The sequence below is a fragment of the Psittacula echo genome (genome assembly GCF_963264785.1).
Source record: "Psittacula echo genome assembly, chromosome: 2".
Classification (NCBI taxonomy): domain Eukaryota; kingdom Metazoa; phylum Chordata; class Aves; order Psittaciformes; family Psittacidae; genus Psittacula; species Psittacula echo.
The window spans coordinates 127,715,039-127,730,466 of NC_137737.1; the positions used below are offsets into that span (position 1 = coordinate 127,715,039).

The 15,428-nt window shown below is 41.4% G+C and overlaps 1 protein-coding gene across 4 annotated transcripts in view; it reads left to right on the forward strand.

Moving 5' to 3' along the window:
• The first annotated feature begins 1,121 nt into the window (after window positions 1-1,121).
• Window positions 1,122-15,428, forward strand: part of RDH10 (retinol dehydrogenase 10) — a 30,973-nt gene continuing 16,666 nt past the window's right edge. For 3 of the 4 annotated variants that reach the window (XR_013956222.1, XM_080610386.1, XM_080610387.1), the window contains exons 1-2: window positions 1,122-1,755; window positions 2,269-2,507. Coding sequence is in view for 3 of the 4 variants with exons in the window: in XM_080610386.1 (XP_080466512.1) it covers window positions 1,464-1,755; window positions 2,269-2,507 (531 nt within the window). In the remaining variant the exon portion in view is untranslated. The remainder of the gene's footprint in view (window positions 1,756-2,268; window positions 2,508-15,428) is intronic. The other variant, XM_080610388.1, reaches the window with a different exon arrangement.

Below are 15,428 nucleotides of genomic sequence, written 5' to 3' on the forward strand. Positions count from 1 at the left end.
GGGAAGGAGGGATGGTTCAGGAGGAGGTTCAACCTTGCACCACAGTGGTGTTTCATTTTGAAGGCTGCGGACTGGATGTTTTAGGCCTGACCATGTGAACACCTACTGTTGCTCTTAAAATCACCCACCAAGGTTCCGGCCTTGGCACACCATTACCTAGGCACAGAAAGAGGGGAAATTAGTGGAACTTAGAGCAGAAAAGAATTATCCAGTGTAAAAAAAAAAAAAAAAAGTGCATGGCATTGGGCTGCAGGTAACAGACACTGAGCTGTGTGTTTGCTGGTTCTATCTGTTGTCTGTGGCATCCATACGTAGCACTGAAGAATGCTACTGAGATTTGAGTTGCAGCTGTGTCAATGCTGATTTTTGTCAAATAACATTGCTTCATGCTAAGACAGAAGCTTGCATTGCTTGATCTCATTAGAAACGCTATAAAAGGCCGCAAATGTGCAATAAACATCTACAACATTCACCAAAGGAAAAGGCTTTCTGCGCTTTCTCCCAGAACTTTAGAACCCGGATTCCTACAAAGCCTGAGAGGCAGCGTTCACAAATACAAACAGCTTTTCTGAGAATGGGTGGTTGCGCAGGGAAGGAGACCGCGGAGGGAGGAAGAACGTGGCAGTGCTCTTCGGTAGGCGGCAGCAGGCCATGGGATGTGCCCTGCCCAGCCACATACAGGAAGCCGTGCCCGGGCACGCCGCGGCTCCAGTCAGCGAACTCCGCGGGCACCCCGGGGCGCCACCAGGTGCGCTCCTCCGCCTCAAGATGGCGCTGCGCCCCGAGGCGCGCTGGGCGCCGCGCACTCTGGGACACGTAGTCCTCGCAGCCGGACCTCCCTCCCCGGGCGGCTCGGGGCTCCAGCCCGCCCCGTTCTACGACGCCGGGGGACCAGTCCCCGGCGGCGGGGCGGAGCGGGGCGGTCCAGACGAGCGGGGGGAGGAGGGTCCGCGGCGGGGCGGGGGGTCCCTGGAATGCGGGGCGGGCTTGACCGGCCCGGGGGTGGGCTGGAGAGCCCGGGGGAGGGGCCCGGCCGCTGGGCCCGCCCTATATATGGGGGCGAGCGAGCAAGATGCTCACTGGCAGTAGCGGAACCGCGGTTGTGCGGTGTTGGGGAGGCGGCGGGCGAATAGTGCTGTGTGCGGGCTTTGGTCTGTGTGACTGAGGCGGGGCGTGGGGCCGCCCGGCTCTGAGTGCGAGCGGAGCGGGGAGGGGGAGCCCAGCCCCAGGCGTCGCAGAGACAGCCTCAGCGGCAGGAGCGGAGTCTGTCTCCCTCCGCTCCCGTAGCGGGAGGTCCCGGGCAGAGTCAGCCCCAGGTGGGGGAGCCGGGCGCTGAGGGGGAGCCGCCTCCACCGCGGAGAGGCTCCGCGCCGCCGGCGACTGTCCGTCCCCTCCGGCTCCGCGGGCGGCCGTGCTGGGACGCGCGGGTCCGTTCCCCCCCTCCGCGGTCGGGGTCTGGCAGCATGAACATCCTGCTGGAGCTCTTCGTGGTGACTTTCAGAGTGTTGTGGGCTTTCGTGTTGGCCGCGGCTAAGTGGCTGGTGCGGCCCAAGGAGAAGAGTGTGGCGGGGCAGGTGTGCCTGATCACCGGAGCGGGCAGCGGCCTGGGCCGCCTATTCGCCCTGGAGTTTGCCCGGCGCCGGGCTTTGCTGGTGCTGTGGGACATCAACACGCAGAGTAACGAGGAGACGGCGGGCATGGTGCGCCTCATCTACCGGGAGATGGCTGAGGCGGCCGCTGCCGCCACCTCCCGAGGTAAGCGGCGGCCTGACGGGGCGGGCTCCCCGGGCTGCACCTCGCCGCCAGGCTTGGACGCTGCCCTTTGCCCTTCATCTTCAGGGCCGCGGAAGGGTTAGCCGTGGCTGCGCGCCCGACGGGCTGCGTCCCGGAGCCATTCTCGCATGCAGTGGGCAGGTGAAACCGGCTCCGGGCTGGACTCCACCGGGCGCGGGGCCGTCGGACGTTCGGTCAGTGCCTCTGCCAGCCGGGCTGACCCCGTGCCTTGGAGAGACCCGCTTCATGTAGCTTGGGACTTCGACAGCGGCTCTAAACCACACAGCTTTTCTTAAAACGCTTTGGCAGCAATAGTAAATAGACGTGTCCTTGTGTACTGTGGCGACACCAAAGCAAATAGAAGTTTTACTGTAGTGGAAGTGTATTTGCTGTTTCCACTCGACTACTTTTTTGAATGTCAAATACATAATACAAGTAAGAACTTAATCCATATCCTCCCCAACCCCTTTTTGTTCTCTTGTCTGTATTCCCTAGTAGCTGGAGATGGAGAGAAAGATGTGCTGCCCCATTGCAACTTGCAGGTTTACACATACACCTGTGATGTGGGCAAAAGAGAAAATGTCTACTCAACAGCGGAGAGGGTCCGCAAGGAGGTTGGCGAAGTGTCCGTCCTGGTTAACAATGCTGGTGTGGTCTCTGGGCACCATCTTCTAGAGTGTCCTGATGAGCTTATTGAGAGGACCATGATGGTCAACTGCCACGCACACTTCTGGGTAAATATAAACTCCATTCTGCTGCCCTTCTTGTCAGTTAATTTTGGGAAACTAGCTGCTGTTGCTTAATTCCTGTCTCCTTGAGATTTGCAATTGCTTCCTCTCACTTGCAAGCTCAGTGCTTTGAGGGTTTCTTGTCTTTAACTTTTTTGTTTATCAGGAATGGTGGGTATTATTAACAAATCCTTTACTTCGACTATATATTCCTCTAACTCAGAGTTCCAAGTTTTGTGTCCTATTTTCTAGCCCTGGATATGAAACCTTTGCAAGCATAACCTCTGAATCTGTGTAAAGTTTGTTACTGTTAATGAATGGTTTCCAAGCCTTCCTCCTATAGTCTTCTTCCAGCATGCTAACAGCTTTAACATGCTCTTTTAATGATAGCTGCAATACCAAACTTGCACATTTCTGGAAAAAAAATACTTAAGACCCCTGCTGGAAATGTTGTTTGAATTGCCTTGGAGGCAAATTGTTCCTTTTGAAGGCTGGGAGGATGGCGAAAAAGATTTCTCAAGAAATCAAGCCAAGAACACTTTTTCAGGAATCCTGCATATTTGTCCTCATAGCTTTCTCTGGGGGCTGCCAGGAGAAGTAAGAAAATCTTTACCATGATTTCTGGGGCGGTATTGTCTCTGTAATGAGCAGATACTAATCAAGGAGAACAAGTTACGTGATCTTACTCTATCTCAACCTTGTTTTCCTGTGTGGTTTATTTTTAAACCCATGATGGTGTGGAGTTACATAAACTGGAGTGTTGAAGGAGGGCATGAGGCACAATTGGGTTAGCATTAGCTGTCAGACTGAGCCCATTGTTAGTACTAAAACTGTTCTTTGGTCCTTCAAATAATGTTATGAAATACACTTGCATAACTATCAAAGGATTAAGCAATCTGAAATATACTTCAATTTAAGCCTTCTTTGGCTTGTCTTACCTTTTCATAACAAAATTCTGTAAAATGCCTCATCTTCAAAACTTATTAAGCCCTCCCAAACTTGATTTATTTTTTTTTTTAATATGGAAGAAAAATGCTGTTTCATAACCCTAAAGGAGCCCCTTCAGATCTGTGCTGTGAAACACCTAATGGCAGAGCAGTTTTTTCTCAATGTATTGTAAAGCTTGCAGAGAGAGTGCTTAAACTTCTGTGCACAGAAGATAGTGTGTTTAGAAACTCTTTCAAACTCTGAAAATGTATTTTAAGACAACTTGAAATGTTCTGAGAAAGCTCATATGACTACTTACAACTAAGAGCTCTGCGTGTTCTCCTTCATAAAAGTTAGATTGATGCTTAAGCAAACAGTGATGTGCACTAGATTTAATGACTGCTATTGATGTGGTTTAAATGCTGAATTGACAAAGTTTCCAAGAAGTCTAAATTATGACATCACCATGAATTAAAATATGGGAGGATCCTAAATTCTCCAGCTGTTCTTCCTTCAGGCCCAAAGTCATACACTTATTTATAACACTTTTTCAGAGGCCTTTTTAAAGTACCTTCTGTATGTTATAGAAAACTGAACTTAGTCTAGTATTGCCATGATTGTTTTTCCATAAGTTTCATTCATCTCCTAATGTTAGTGTGAGGTGACTTTAAAATTAAAAAACAAACAAACAAAAAAACCCCCCAAAAAACCCAACCCAAACCCAAAAGTACTCCAAGAAGGTATAGTTAGATGTGAACTGTGGAACTTGAAATCTTGGCTTAAGCTTCTAAGGAGCAGTCAACACCCCAGCTGAGGATCTGTTCATATGTATGCTTCCTGCAGATCTGGTGTCCTGCTTTGCTTTTCCTTTCATTTTCTTCCACTTTTGGCAAAGCTTTTTCCTTGTCTTCCCCTTCATGATCCCAGAAAAGGTTGGCTTGACCAGCAGTGGGTGGACTTCTATTAAAATTAATAGTACTTAATTCATAAGATATTGTTTGAATCAGCCAATTTGAAGCCAACTTTTTTGATGCAAGTCAATGCTGACTTAAATAGAACAATGTGTCTAGATGTGTGAAGTTTTATACAGCTAGTTGTTTCCATGTCAGCTTAACTGGTGGTCCAAAAGCAAAGCTAATACTCTGGAGCATTATGCAGGCTTTTAACTATTCTTGGAGGATGTTTCTTCCAAAAAGCTGTAAACGGGTTTTATAAAGACATGGATCTTTCATGTAATGTTGCTTCAGTAGTTGTCTCTACTTTCTGGGTTTTTGTTGAGGTTTCGTTTATGTGATGGAAAATTCTTCTTCACCCCTTGATCATTAATCAAGCCTCAGTGTAATTCTATATAAAAACTTCAATTGAGGCTCTATTATTGTCTCCTTGAAACATCTGAAATAAGACTGATTGTCTGCTCTCCATGCAGAACACAGGTAATCTGAGCTTGCTTTGTTAGCAGCTATGATCTGAGGACTGCCCAACTTCTGCAGTAGGCAGTGACATGAAAGTCTGTCACTGCTTTGCTGATGTGATTCCAACTGGGCTGTGTACCATATCACAAACTGGCAGTCAGGAGAGCCTTAGCAGCATGCCACAGCCTAAACAGATGCTTTCCATTTGCTGACATTCATGATTTGTATAATCCTTCCCATGAGTGTTCTATATAAACATGTCACCACTGCATCATGTAGCAATTTCCACAGCATAAAATCCACTGCAGTATTAAAAACCTGTTATTTCATGCTGTGATAACTTGAATGCTTCTGATATTGAAAACATAGGGACAAAATCCATTCCCAGTATGAAACAAGCTATCTCTGGTTTACTATAATTTGCAGATGCATAAAACTGTAGCAGGAGTGTAATGCTATCTTTCCTCCCAGTCTGTTGCAAGAATAACTAACTTGGCTGCTCTTGTCAATTACTGGAACTGAACTTATGCAGACTAGGAAATTTTCTTCCTGTGATATGTCAGGATACAGATTTGAAAAATGTTAAATCATAGTTTAAGATAAGCTGTTGCTTAATCAGTTTTCTTTTGGTTTTACAATAAAGCTTAAGTGAAGTATCAAAATACAGTGGTTTAGGTTGTGGAATTGTATTTAGTAAAACTGCCGTGGAAACTCTTATTTCATGACAATTTGAGGTTCTTGTACCTATTCTAACCTTTTTTTCTGGAAGAATAATGCTATTGCTGGATAAGTAGGTATTAATATAGGACATCAGCTTAGTACCTAGGAAATACTTCTAGAATTAGTGGTTAAATGGGACTCATGGAGAGGCAAGAGCAAGGTGATGACCAAGGTCTGAAGTTCTGTGACATGAAGGTCCTTCTGTACAGCAGATCTTCGGTACTAAGCTCGGAGAACAGTGATCTATGTTTCCCTATCATGTGGATCTTTCAAAGCTTTTAGCTTAAAGCTCTCCTAGAGTTCTCTTCAACTTACCAAAAGGGGGAAGCAAAACCATTCAGCTCTGGCTCTGTCATATTTATTTAAAAAAAAAAAAAAAATCCACACAGTAAGAGACTAGAACCCAGAGTCTGAAGACTTGTGTATGGCTGACTTAACCAGAGAAGTTATGTTCATTCACTTACAAATTACTTGTTTTTTGAAATTATGCTGGCATATTTATAGGAATTAGGAAAAATCTTTTAGGTGGCCTGACATCAATACAGAAAAATATAATACTGAGTAAAGAGGGTACTGTTGCTTAAGGAATTAGGGCATTCGTAAGTAGCCTAAAATTTGAATTATCCTGGAAAGAAAATTAATGCAGAGTTATTAAATCAAATACCTATTTATGCAGCTCTTTGTCAGTCTAATTAGACTGACAGGATTGCTAAAGCCTTGGAAAATAAGTGGCTTGTAGTTACCTATCATGTATCAATACTTACGTATTATTATGCTAGTCTCTTTAAGCTCCCTGGTGTTAAATAAAGCTCACATACTTGTAGGTTTGTTTTGGTTTAAATATGAAAGTATTGCACTTAGTGTGCACACTGAATATTCTACAGAAGAAAAGACAGCTTGTTATGTTATTTGGAACTATCATGCTGAGTCTTGTGGCCTGTTGGCATAGCAGTTTGATTTTTGTCTTCATCTCTAGGATTCTAGTATCTATGATCACATATATAGACACAATATTCCACGGACAGGCTAGCTATCTATATTTAGCATTTTGGATGAGAGGAATTAGCTGCTTTAATTATTTTCTTTTTTTCCCAGTTTCATGATAGTGTATCCCAAGATGCCCAAATTTACTTACAAAGTTTAATCTACAAGTTCAATACTTTTTTTCTTTGAAAAATGAGCTGGATCAATTTCAAGCAAAACATGTGTATGTGATCCGAAAAGTGTCATCAAAACTAACTCTTCCCTACCAAAATGGTTCCAACTACATGCCACCAGTAAATTACTCTGGACAGCACATGTATCACAGTATCACAGTATGTTAGAGATTGGAAGGGACCTCAAAAGATCATCTAGTCCAATCCCCCTGCCAGAGCAGGAACACCTAGATAAGGTTACACAGGAATGTGTGTTTCATATACTGTGGTAGCATGCTGGATAATGAATATGAAGGAGAAAGCAGTCATACTTTTGGATATAGAAATAGTCATATTGGTTGTACTTATAAGTGCTTTGGTATGGTTTTGCAGTTCATATGTTCTTCTTGGGTTCAGTTCTCAAGAAAATAGAAGGGAATCTGTTAGTTGAGAAAATACTACCTTTCAGATGCATGCTCTAGAAAACTGTACTTTCCTGTTTTATTAAAGGAGGTATTTACCACAAGTTTTAGAGAATAAATAGGTGGCCATATATTTCTGGAGCTTGAGTGGGCACAAGACTACTGGCTCAGAGCTTTCCTCACAATTTTATTTTAGAGTCTACTAGGAGCTTGTCTAACGTTGTGTTAACCACAGTTGTCACAGCATACAATGCTTAATTTTGTAACCTGTATCTTGTGATCAGTATCTGTAATGTAGCCTTGTAGTCAGGTTTTAGTGGTAGTGATAATTTAAAAATAATTTAAATAATTTAAATTTAAAATTTAATTCTGATCCTGGGTGGTTGTTTTGGGTTGGTTTTTTTTTTTTTTTTTTGGAGGGGAAGGAAACCACACAAACCTTTTGGTTAGGTACCTTAATGTCTAAGTTTTGGCTGTAGAAGTGATCTTTTATCAGTTTCAGAGTCTTTTATCAGTTTCAGAGTAGCTGTGGATAAGGATAAAAGTGATTCTTCAGGCAGTGTACTCATCTGAAGAGTCAGCAAGCACAGTTAAACAAGTTGGGATGGTGTAGTAGGTGGGTCTTAGTCTTATGCAAAGTGTCCCTTTATTTGCCTTGTGTGAGAATCATGAGAGTTCAAGCACCTATAACTGGGGTTCCATAATGCTGCCCACCAAACTTCTGTTCCACAAGTTACTGAACTCCTAGTCCCTGAGGTCTATTGCGGCTGATTAGTCATGGCTCTCCATCATCTACTGTACCTTCATGATAAATGTCAAGGAGTCTGAACAAAGCAGCTTAGACCATTCTTGATATAATTGGCTGCACTTCCATCAGGGCTGTGAAAAATTGCATAGAAGACTCTCAATGTGTTACGACACCAGCGTTCCTACATACACTTTCTGTGCTAGAGCATCTTCTTTGCATGATGAAGAATGCTGGCCTATTTTGTCCAAGAAGCAGCTGAATTCATGCATTTCTCTTCTCTTGAATGAAAATCAAATACTTTGCATCATTACAGTCAGTTAACAAATATGAAATGAACATTCAGAATGTTTTACTTAAACTTAAGTTACACCTGAGGTTTTGCGACAGCTTCTTTCAGGTATATTTTGGAAATCAGTTTGCTGCACCACTTGAAGGTGCATTGGTCTTAAACAACAGAAAATAAAGATTCCTGTTGTGATTTGTGGATTGTTTGTTGCCTGTAGTTTGATGTCCAGTATAGTAACATAAGGTGTGATTAGCCAGTTACTTCCACGCACTAAACTATATGAAGCTTGAAGAGTTTAGGTAAAAACATTAATATACTTCCCAGAAAAACAATGTAAAAGTTCTGTGAAGGAAAGGGAGAGTTGTCCTGAAGAGAGCATGCTAAGACTTCTCAAACTATTTGAAGCATATTTGAAGTATTCATTGATTATTAGTGGCTTGCAAATCTGTAGCCATCTAAAATAAAGCTGGAGTTTCAGTATAGCTTGCAGAGGTAAGGCACTTGGGATAATCTCACTCTTCAGTCTTCTGTGACGTTTTCTGCAGGTTGGAGGCTTGTCACAAAGCCATATGAATGCTTTCAGGGTTGCTAATCTATTCAGAAGAAGTGGTCCTGGGTGACCAAACAGAGTGATGATTAAATTCCTGCTTCTTATCAAATGAGGTAGGTCAGCTGAATAAGCAGAAACTTGTGCCCTGACTTCGGGGCTTTGGTCTGATTCTATGCTGTTACTTGTAATAGCATAGTAGTCTTTGCCAGTGTGGTGCCTAATTTTACTAGGAGCAGAGAGAGTGGCTTTTCACTGTTTCAGTGAAATACTCAGTTTAGAAGATTGTGTATGCCTTTCTTCTCCTTTGAATGGTTAAGAGAGCAATGGAGTTTAAAGTTCCAGATTCTTCTGTCTACAAGTAACATCTGCTTTTATTTTATGAAAATCAGCTAAGTTAATGAGATCTCATTGTGTTATTAACTCTCTATAATAACCAAGAAACTATAGCAGACTTCTAGAAGATATGCCTGTTCATGTGTTCAGCTGTGGAGAAAAGCTAAGTGTCCTGCTAACCCGGTGTTTCCATCACTGCCTAAGACCTGTCTTAACTGATTTGTGTGGGTAAGCAATCCTTCTGTAGCTCTTGGTGTCATCAATTACTCTGATCAGACAGGTTGAGGAAAGATTAGTGTTATGTTTGCTGGCACTATCCCTGCCATTTTAGCACTGCACTTCTTAAATCTTTTCTACTTTTATCTTATGATAAAGATATGAAGTAGTATTCTTTTCCAATGTTTCTCATGCTTTGATTTCACTTCTGGGGTTTTTTTGGGGGGGTGGAGGGGAAAGGGAAGATTTTTGTTATGTTTTCCTAGTACTAAACCTTTCCACAGCACTCTATGTAAAAGCCAGAGCATTACTCTCTTGATAAACCTTTCTTCTTTGACCTTTGAGGTTTTCTGGCTCTTCACACTGATGGTAAAACTAAGTTACTGATACCTGTTTGTCTTTTGTGGAAAAAATGGTAGAGGTCTTTCTGCAAAAGCAAACTGAAGCTGATTTACTTGTGATGCTGTGCGCTTTTACCTGTGGTCTTGTGCTTCTTCTGTTAAAAAAGTCTTTTGAAATACAATTACAATGTAGGTGAGTAGGCGGACTTTGAGACTGTCAGAATCTCAGTTTCTGAGGCTTTATTTTGAAAGAAAGTATGTCACAAACAGGAGGGATTTACGTATGTGCTTACATTTCTGAATGAACACTCTGTTCTTATAAATAATTATATTAGCATAATGATTTATATGCCAGTCAAATTAACACTTGACATGAGTGAGTTATCACAATTGGGATGGGAGAACATGGTAGGCCAGGGAATGCCAGAACAGCTGCGGAGCCAAGGTGGCTGACTTGGTGTGAGCCTTTTGAAATTCAAGTTTGTTTGGCTGTTGAATTCTGCACCTAAATGTGCCCTGGTGCTGGTCACTTCTGCCATCTGTTTGAACTTGTGTGACAGTTTCTTAAGCACTCCCCTTTCAGCATTGGTTTTGAGAAGTGCTTGAGTGCGTATACTTAAAATGACTTGTCCAAAGTTTCTGCTGATTTTAGGGTTAAACTACAAGGAAGATTAGTGGTATCAAGCTTTCATGTGTGGCCACCCCTTGAATCTGCATCTTGCTTTCCACTAGTTTTGGTATTCATTTGATCCATGGGTGAGCCAGTTCAGTTCACTAACTTGTCCAGAGGGCAGGGAGGAAAGCTGTTCATTTTCTTGCCAGGTTGATTAGTTTTTCTATTTAGAGACTAGAATCATAGACATTTCGATTTAGAGACTCCTCATAGACATTTTGGACTTGGACTAGCCAGTGATGGGGAGGAAGCTGTGTTGGGAAAAGGATGAGGAAGAATAAGATAAAACCATGTAGCTGTGGCTGTCTAATGAAATCTCATTCTTGGAGAGATTTTTCTGGAATAGGATTTAGAGGCTGTAAATAGTTAAGCGTAAATGGTTCCAGGCTGTAGCAAATCTAACACTGACATAAGTCTGAATGTAACAACTTCTAAAGAAATTGCAGTATTTTAGTTACACACTAACTAGTTAGTTACTACACAAACTCTTAGAGGTAGGCTAGTTTTCTGAACACATGAAATAATGTGTTAACAGCTCTAACTTGTTTACCTTGCACTGATACTGTAATTGTTGTGGCATGCTGTCAAGAGCAATGATCTCTGTACCTACTGCACTGTTTGGCTTCTCTGAAAATCATTTGTACTAACACTGAATGTGGAAAAGCCAAGACAGAGCTGTGTTTCGGCTTGTGGGAAACGAACATATTTTCCACAGACAGGCAAAGGAAGTATCTCTGCCTTTGAAAACTCACCCATGAGAAAGGGAGCAGTTTGCTGGTGTTTGGTTAAAATGCCTGTGCAAGTAGAATCTTTGACAATTGCATCAGTCACTCTTTTGGTCACTGTATCAGCTGGAGGCAATTTGTCGTTTTAGCTCTTGCTTGCTTATGAAGATAAAGTTTACCTGTTAAGGCTATTTTCTGCATACCCCTTTTTGGGAGAGTGAGGTGAAGTATGGAACAAACACCTTGTTTTTTCTAAAAACCTCTAAGCTGCATGCATTTAAAATGTTACATCTCATTCAGTGAGTTACTTCATAAGTTGGAGCCTTCTGGGGCGTAAACAAACTTTGAAGCTAAACTTCCATTCAACTATAATATATTCTTTATTTTTCTATTTCTAGTAAGTAAGACTGTTATGTGAGAAGAGAAGCTTTCCTTCTAATCTTGTTCCTCTTGTGAGATAGTTATGGCATAATCACTTTCCTTTCTATAAAGTAATCAATTTAAAACAATGACTTAGTGACTGAGTTGGGGAGGATGAGTAAAGTGACTCAGCTTTCATCTGCCTACTACAGCAATTGTAGTGCTATGGAGGTACTGCCCTTAAGGTATCTATAAAATGAGAGTCACAATTTAGCCGCTTCCTGAAATGTCTGTTACATAAATCACAAAGTATGAATGATGACTTCATATTTTCTGTAAGTAGTTCTGACAGTGCTGTTCTCTAGTAACTTTTTGGAAACATGCAGACTAAAATACCAAGGTTTACTAAATATTCCAGAGGATGACTAAGCTTATGGCAAGCTGTAGAAAAATGTGTATTTAAAAGCTCAATTGTGTTCTTGTTCACTGAACAATATTCTGAGTTCTTATCTAATAGTTGTTCTGAAATGAATTTGTGCATTTTTCACTGACTCATAGGAGCGTGTTTTCATTTTTGTCAAGATTATCAAATAGCTGGCAATAAATAACTGCTCTCCAAATGGTTGGACATTTGCTTCAAACTTGTGCTAATGAAGGTGAGGGACTAATGTGTTTGTTACACTTATGTCAACATAGCTCTGAAACACTACAGATCCTTTGACATGGCCATTTGTCAGTGTATAAACAAAGTCGAATTTCTAGTTACTTGACTTCAACAGGACTAAACCAGCTTTTGTGAAAACGAGTAGCCAAGTGTCAATTTATTATATCACTTGACCAGCAAACTCTAAAGTTATTTCAGATTTGACATTTAAATAAATGCAAGGTAGGCCATCTTTGCTCATAGATGGAAGAATACAAGGTTGGTAGTGCTGCCTACTGGGACTGTAACTTAAGATCCTGAATTTACAGAAGTAAAACTGGGCTGTAACAGCCATGTTGGAGCTCTGTATTAATTGTGGGTATATGGAAAGCTCAAACGTTGACAGGTAGATCTGAGCAGAAAGATTCACTTTCTTTAAACTGCACGTTACTTTGCATGTGTACATTTATTCCCAAGTTCTGCTTCAGTTGAGACCTGTATCTTGTTTGTCTTGCAGTGTAAGGCAGGCTAAAGAAATAGCTGGGCCTCCAGTAGCCTTTCTACCATGCCATCTTACCAGCTACTAATCGTTCTCAGCTTTTAGGTTACTTTGGCATTTGAAATCCACAACAAACACCACTGGCAACTTATGTTCTGCACTTTTACTGTCCTTGTTCTCCATAGAGAGACATACTGTCTTTCTCCTGGTTCATTGCTAGCTGTCAAGAATCCAATATGATCGCTTTGTCCAAGCTTTAAAAGCCGTTAAAAGTAGGCAGAATTGTCTGTGATGGCTCAGAAAACCCTTAAGAAGCTGGCAAGGGAGTGAAGTTACTGAAAGGCATTTAGCAGGTGGGAAGGCATCATTAGATTTTTGGAAACAGTTTGCTATGTGGATGTTCTGGACTCATCTGAAAATATTAATTCTGCAAAAAAAATCTAGGTGTTCTGCACTGCTTCATTGGACCCTCTCTCCAGCTGAAAGGACTTTGAGACCAAAGGGAAAGGAGAAAGAAATGGAAGAACAGACTCTGTTTCAGACAGAGCAGGGTAATTTACTACAGGCGAGAGCTCCTGTAGGGGAGATATAGGAGAGAGATTATTTCCAGATAGTTACGATTCTGTGTTGATAAACTTGCATTTCATGTAGGAACAAAAAGTGCAAATTCTCTGCTTGCTTATGAGCTTCTTCCTCTGTGAGAGAATGGGCTGTTGAGCCGGGAGCTGGTATACTTAAGTGGAGGGTCACAGAACGGTTGAGGTGGGAAAGGGACCTCTGGAGGTCGTCAGGTCCAACCCCCTCCCCACCCTGGCTCAAGCAGGGCCACCTAGAGCTGTGGGCCTAGGACTGTGTCCAGTTGGCTTTTCAATATCTCCAAAGATGGACATTTTCCATGGCCTCTCTGGTCAGCCTGTGAGGATGTGCTTCATTTTTCATAGCCATATGAAATCAAGGACTTGCTAATTCTGGAGGGAAGAGTTCTATATATACACCACCAGTGATTTTAAGCAATAATATATGCTGCTGTATATATATAAAGCAGTTATACATCAGCAAAGTGATATCTGCGAGAACAGATGAAAGTAGACAAGTAGGTGTGTATTTATGGTAGCATATACACAAGCATGTCCATTAAAGGCAGCTAGATGCTTCCACAGAAATGACTGGTAGTATATAGTCATTAGAAAGATCAGACACTTTACATGACACACCTGACATCTGAGGGTGGAAATAATTTTAAAAGCTTGTAAATCTAAAGTCTTATTCCTCTTAGGAAGAAAAAATATAAAAGTTCTCAGGAGCATAAAGATGGAGACTGCTTACGAATAGCATAAATTACCACTTGCTGGCATTGAAATAACAAGGATAGTTCACCTTGTATACCTGAACTTCTTCATGGCTGGAAGGCATATAAAGTAGTGCCCTGTCTAAACTGAAGTGAAATGTTCATAAGAAGAAATTGGGGCCACCTTTGGCTATGTTATATGTACCTAAACTCTGTTGCAGCTGAAACCAGAACAACAGCAGATGACTGTAAAGCTTAGGTAATAACTTTTCTACCTTAAGCCTCAAGAAGAAAGTTTCTGAAGCAGGAATTGTATTTAGGTAGTGTTCTTGAGTACTTAACCTATACTTCAGACAAGTGGGAGAACAAAGCTGTTTTCTGCTTCACTCTTAGTTACCCAATTTGGGGTTAGATCGTAGGAAACGAAGCCCTTAAAAGAAAGGGAGTGGGAGAAACAATGTAGTGACTTGGTAAGGCAACAGTAACAAAAGTTACTGTTGCAATATCCTTCTCTGAGGGCTTCTCATATCCCAGTCTCTGTAGACACAACCCTTTTTCAACTAAGCCTTGTTAACAAGCTATACAAAAGGCAATTTAACCAGGCAATGTTCAGTTGCTCTAGGCATAGCATAATTAGTTCTAGTAGTAAAGAGTGGAAATCAATGATTAATGTTTGAGAGATAACTAGTGGTATTAGTTTCCTGTGTGGTTTTTTTAATAGCATTACTTATCTTATCTTTACTGTCTACCCAGTGTAAACAGCTTTATGGCACTAAGTTCTGATTAAGGAAACTACTTAATTCAGTTTCAGCTTTCTTCTGGTATACGCAACACGAGTTGACTCTATGTAAGACAAACTACTACAGTAACTGAATCATTCACAGGAAACAGTGGTAACTATTGGCTTTGAAAACTGAAGAAATTTTAGAGCTGGAACCTAAATACTATGAATGCTAAAGAAAGTAGTAATGTAAATATGGACTGTAGCATACTTGTTCTTTAGCAAATGGCATGACAGATGTTTCTTACTACTAAGAAACCCACTTAAAACCTCAGTAAATAAAATTTAACCTAGTTTTGTACACTTTTGGTGCTTTTCAGCTGATTAAATGTCTGTTGTGAAGCAGGGGATTTTATATATATATGGATTGGTCATGAGGGTGAATAAAATAGGAATTTTAATCACTCACATGAATTAATAATGAATTAAACAAGTGATTCAAGTAATAGCTTATGTTTTTATTAAGCTAAGACTTCATGTGCTTCAAATCAGTATTTCATGCAGACTTGGAAAGGAGAGGAAATGTACTTATTTCTCTATATTTCAAATACAGTTTTAAATTAACCGATTTTGCTTTTCATTGTGACTTAATTCTTCACAGTATTTATTTTGCTACCTTCACCTTTTAACCTGGTTAGATCTTATCTGTAGTTTCACTATGTCTGCAAATGTAGGCTATCCAGAGTATTGGAGTGTGTGTGGCTTTGCTTTCTTGTTACCAGTCATCATTATAGACTTCTGTTTAAGTCTGTTTCTTTCATGAGCTTCTGGTTGCAAGGCAACTGTAACATTATTACTGTACATGTATGTTAAGCATTAACTGCTGTTGCAGTTCAGTGTTAAAGGAATCCCCATGGCCCCAAAACA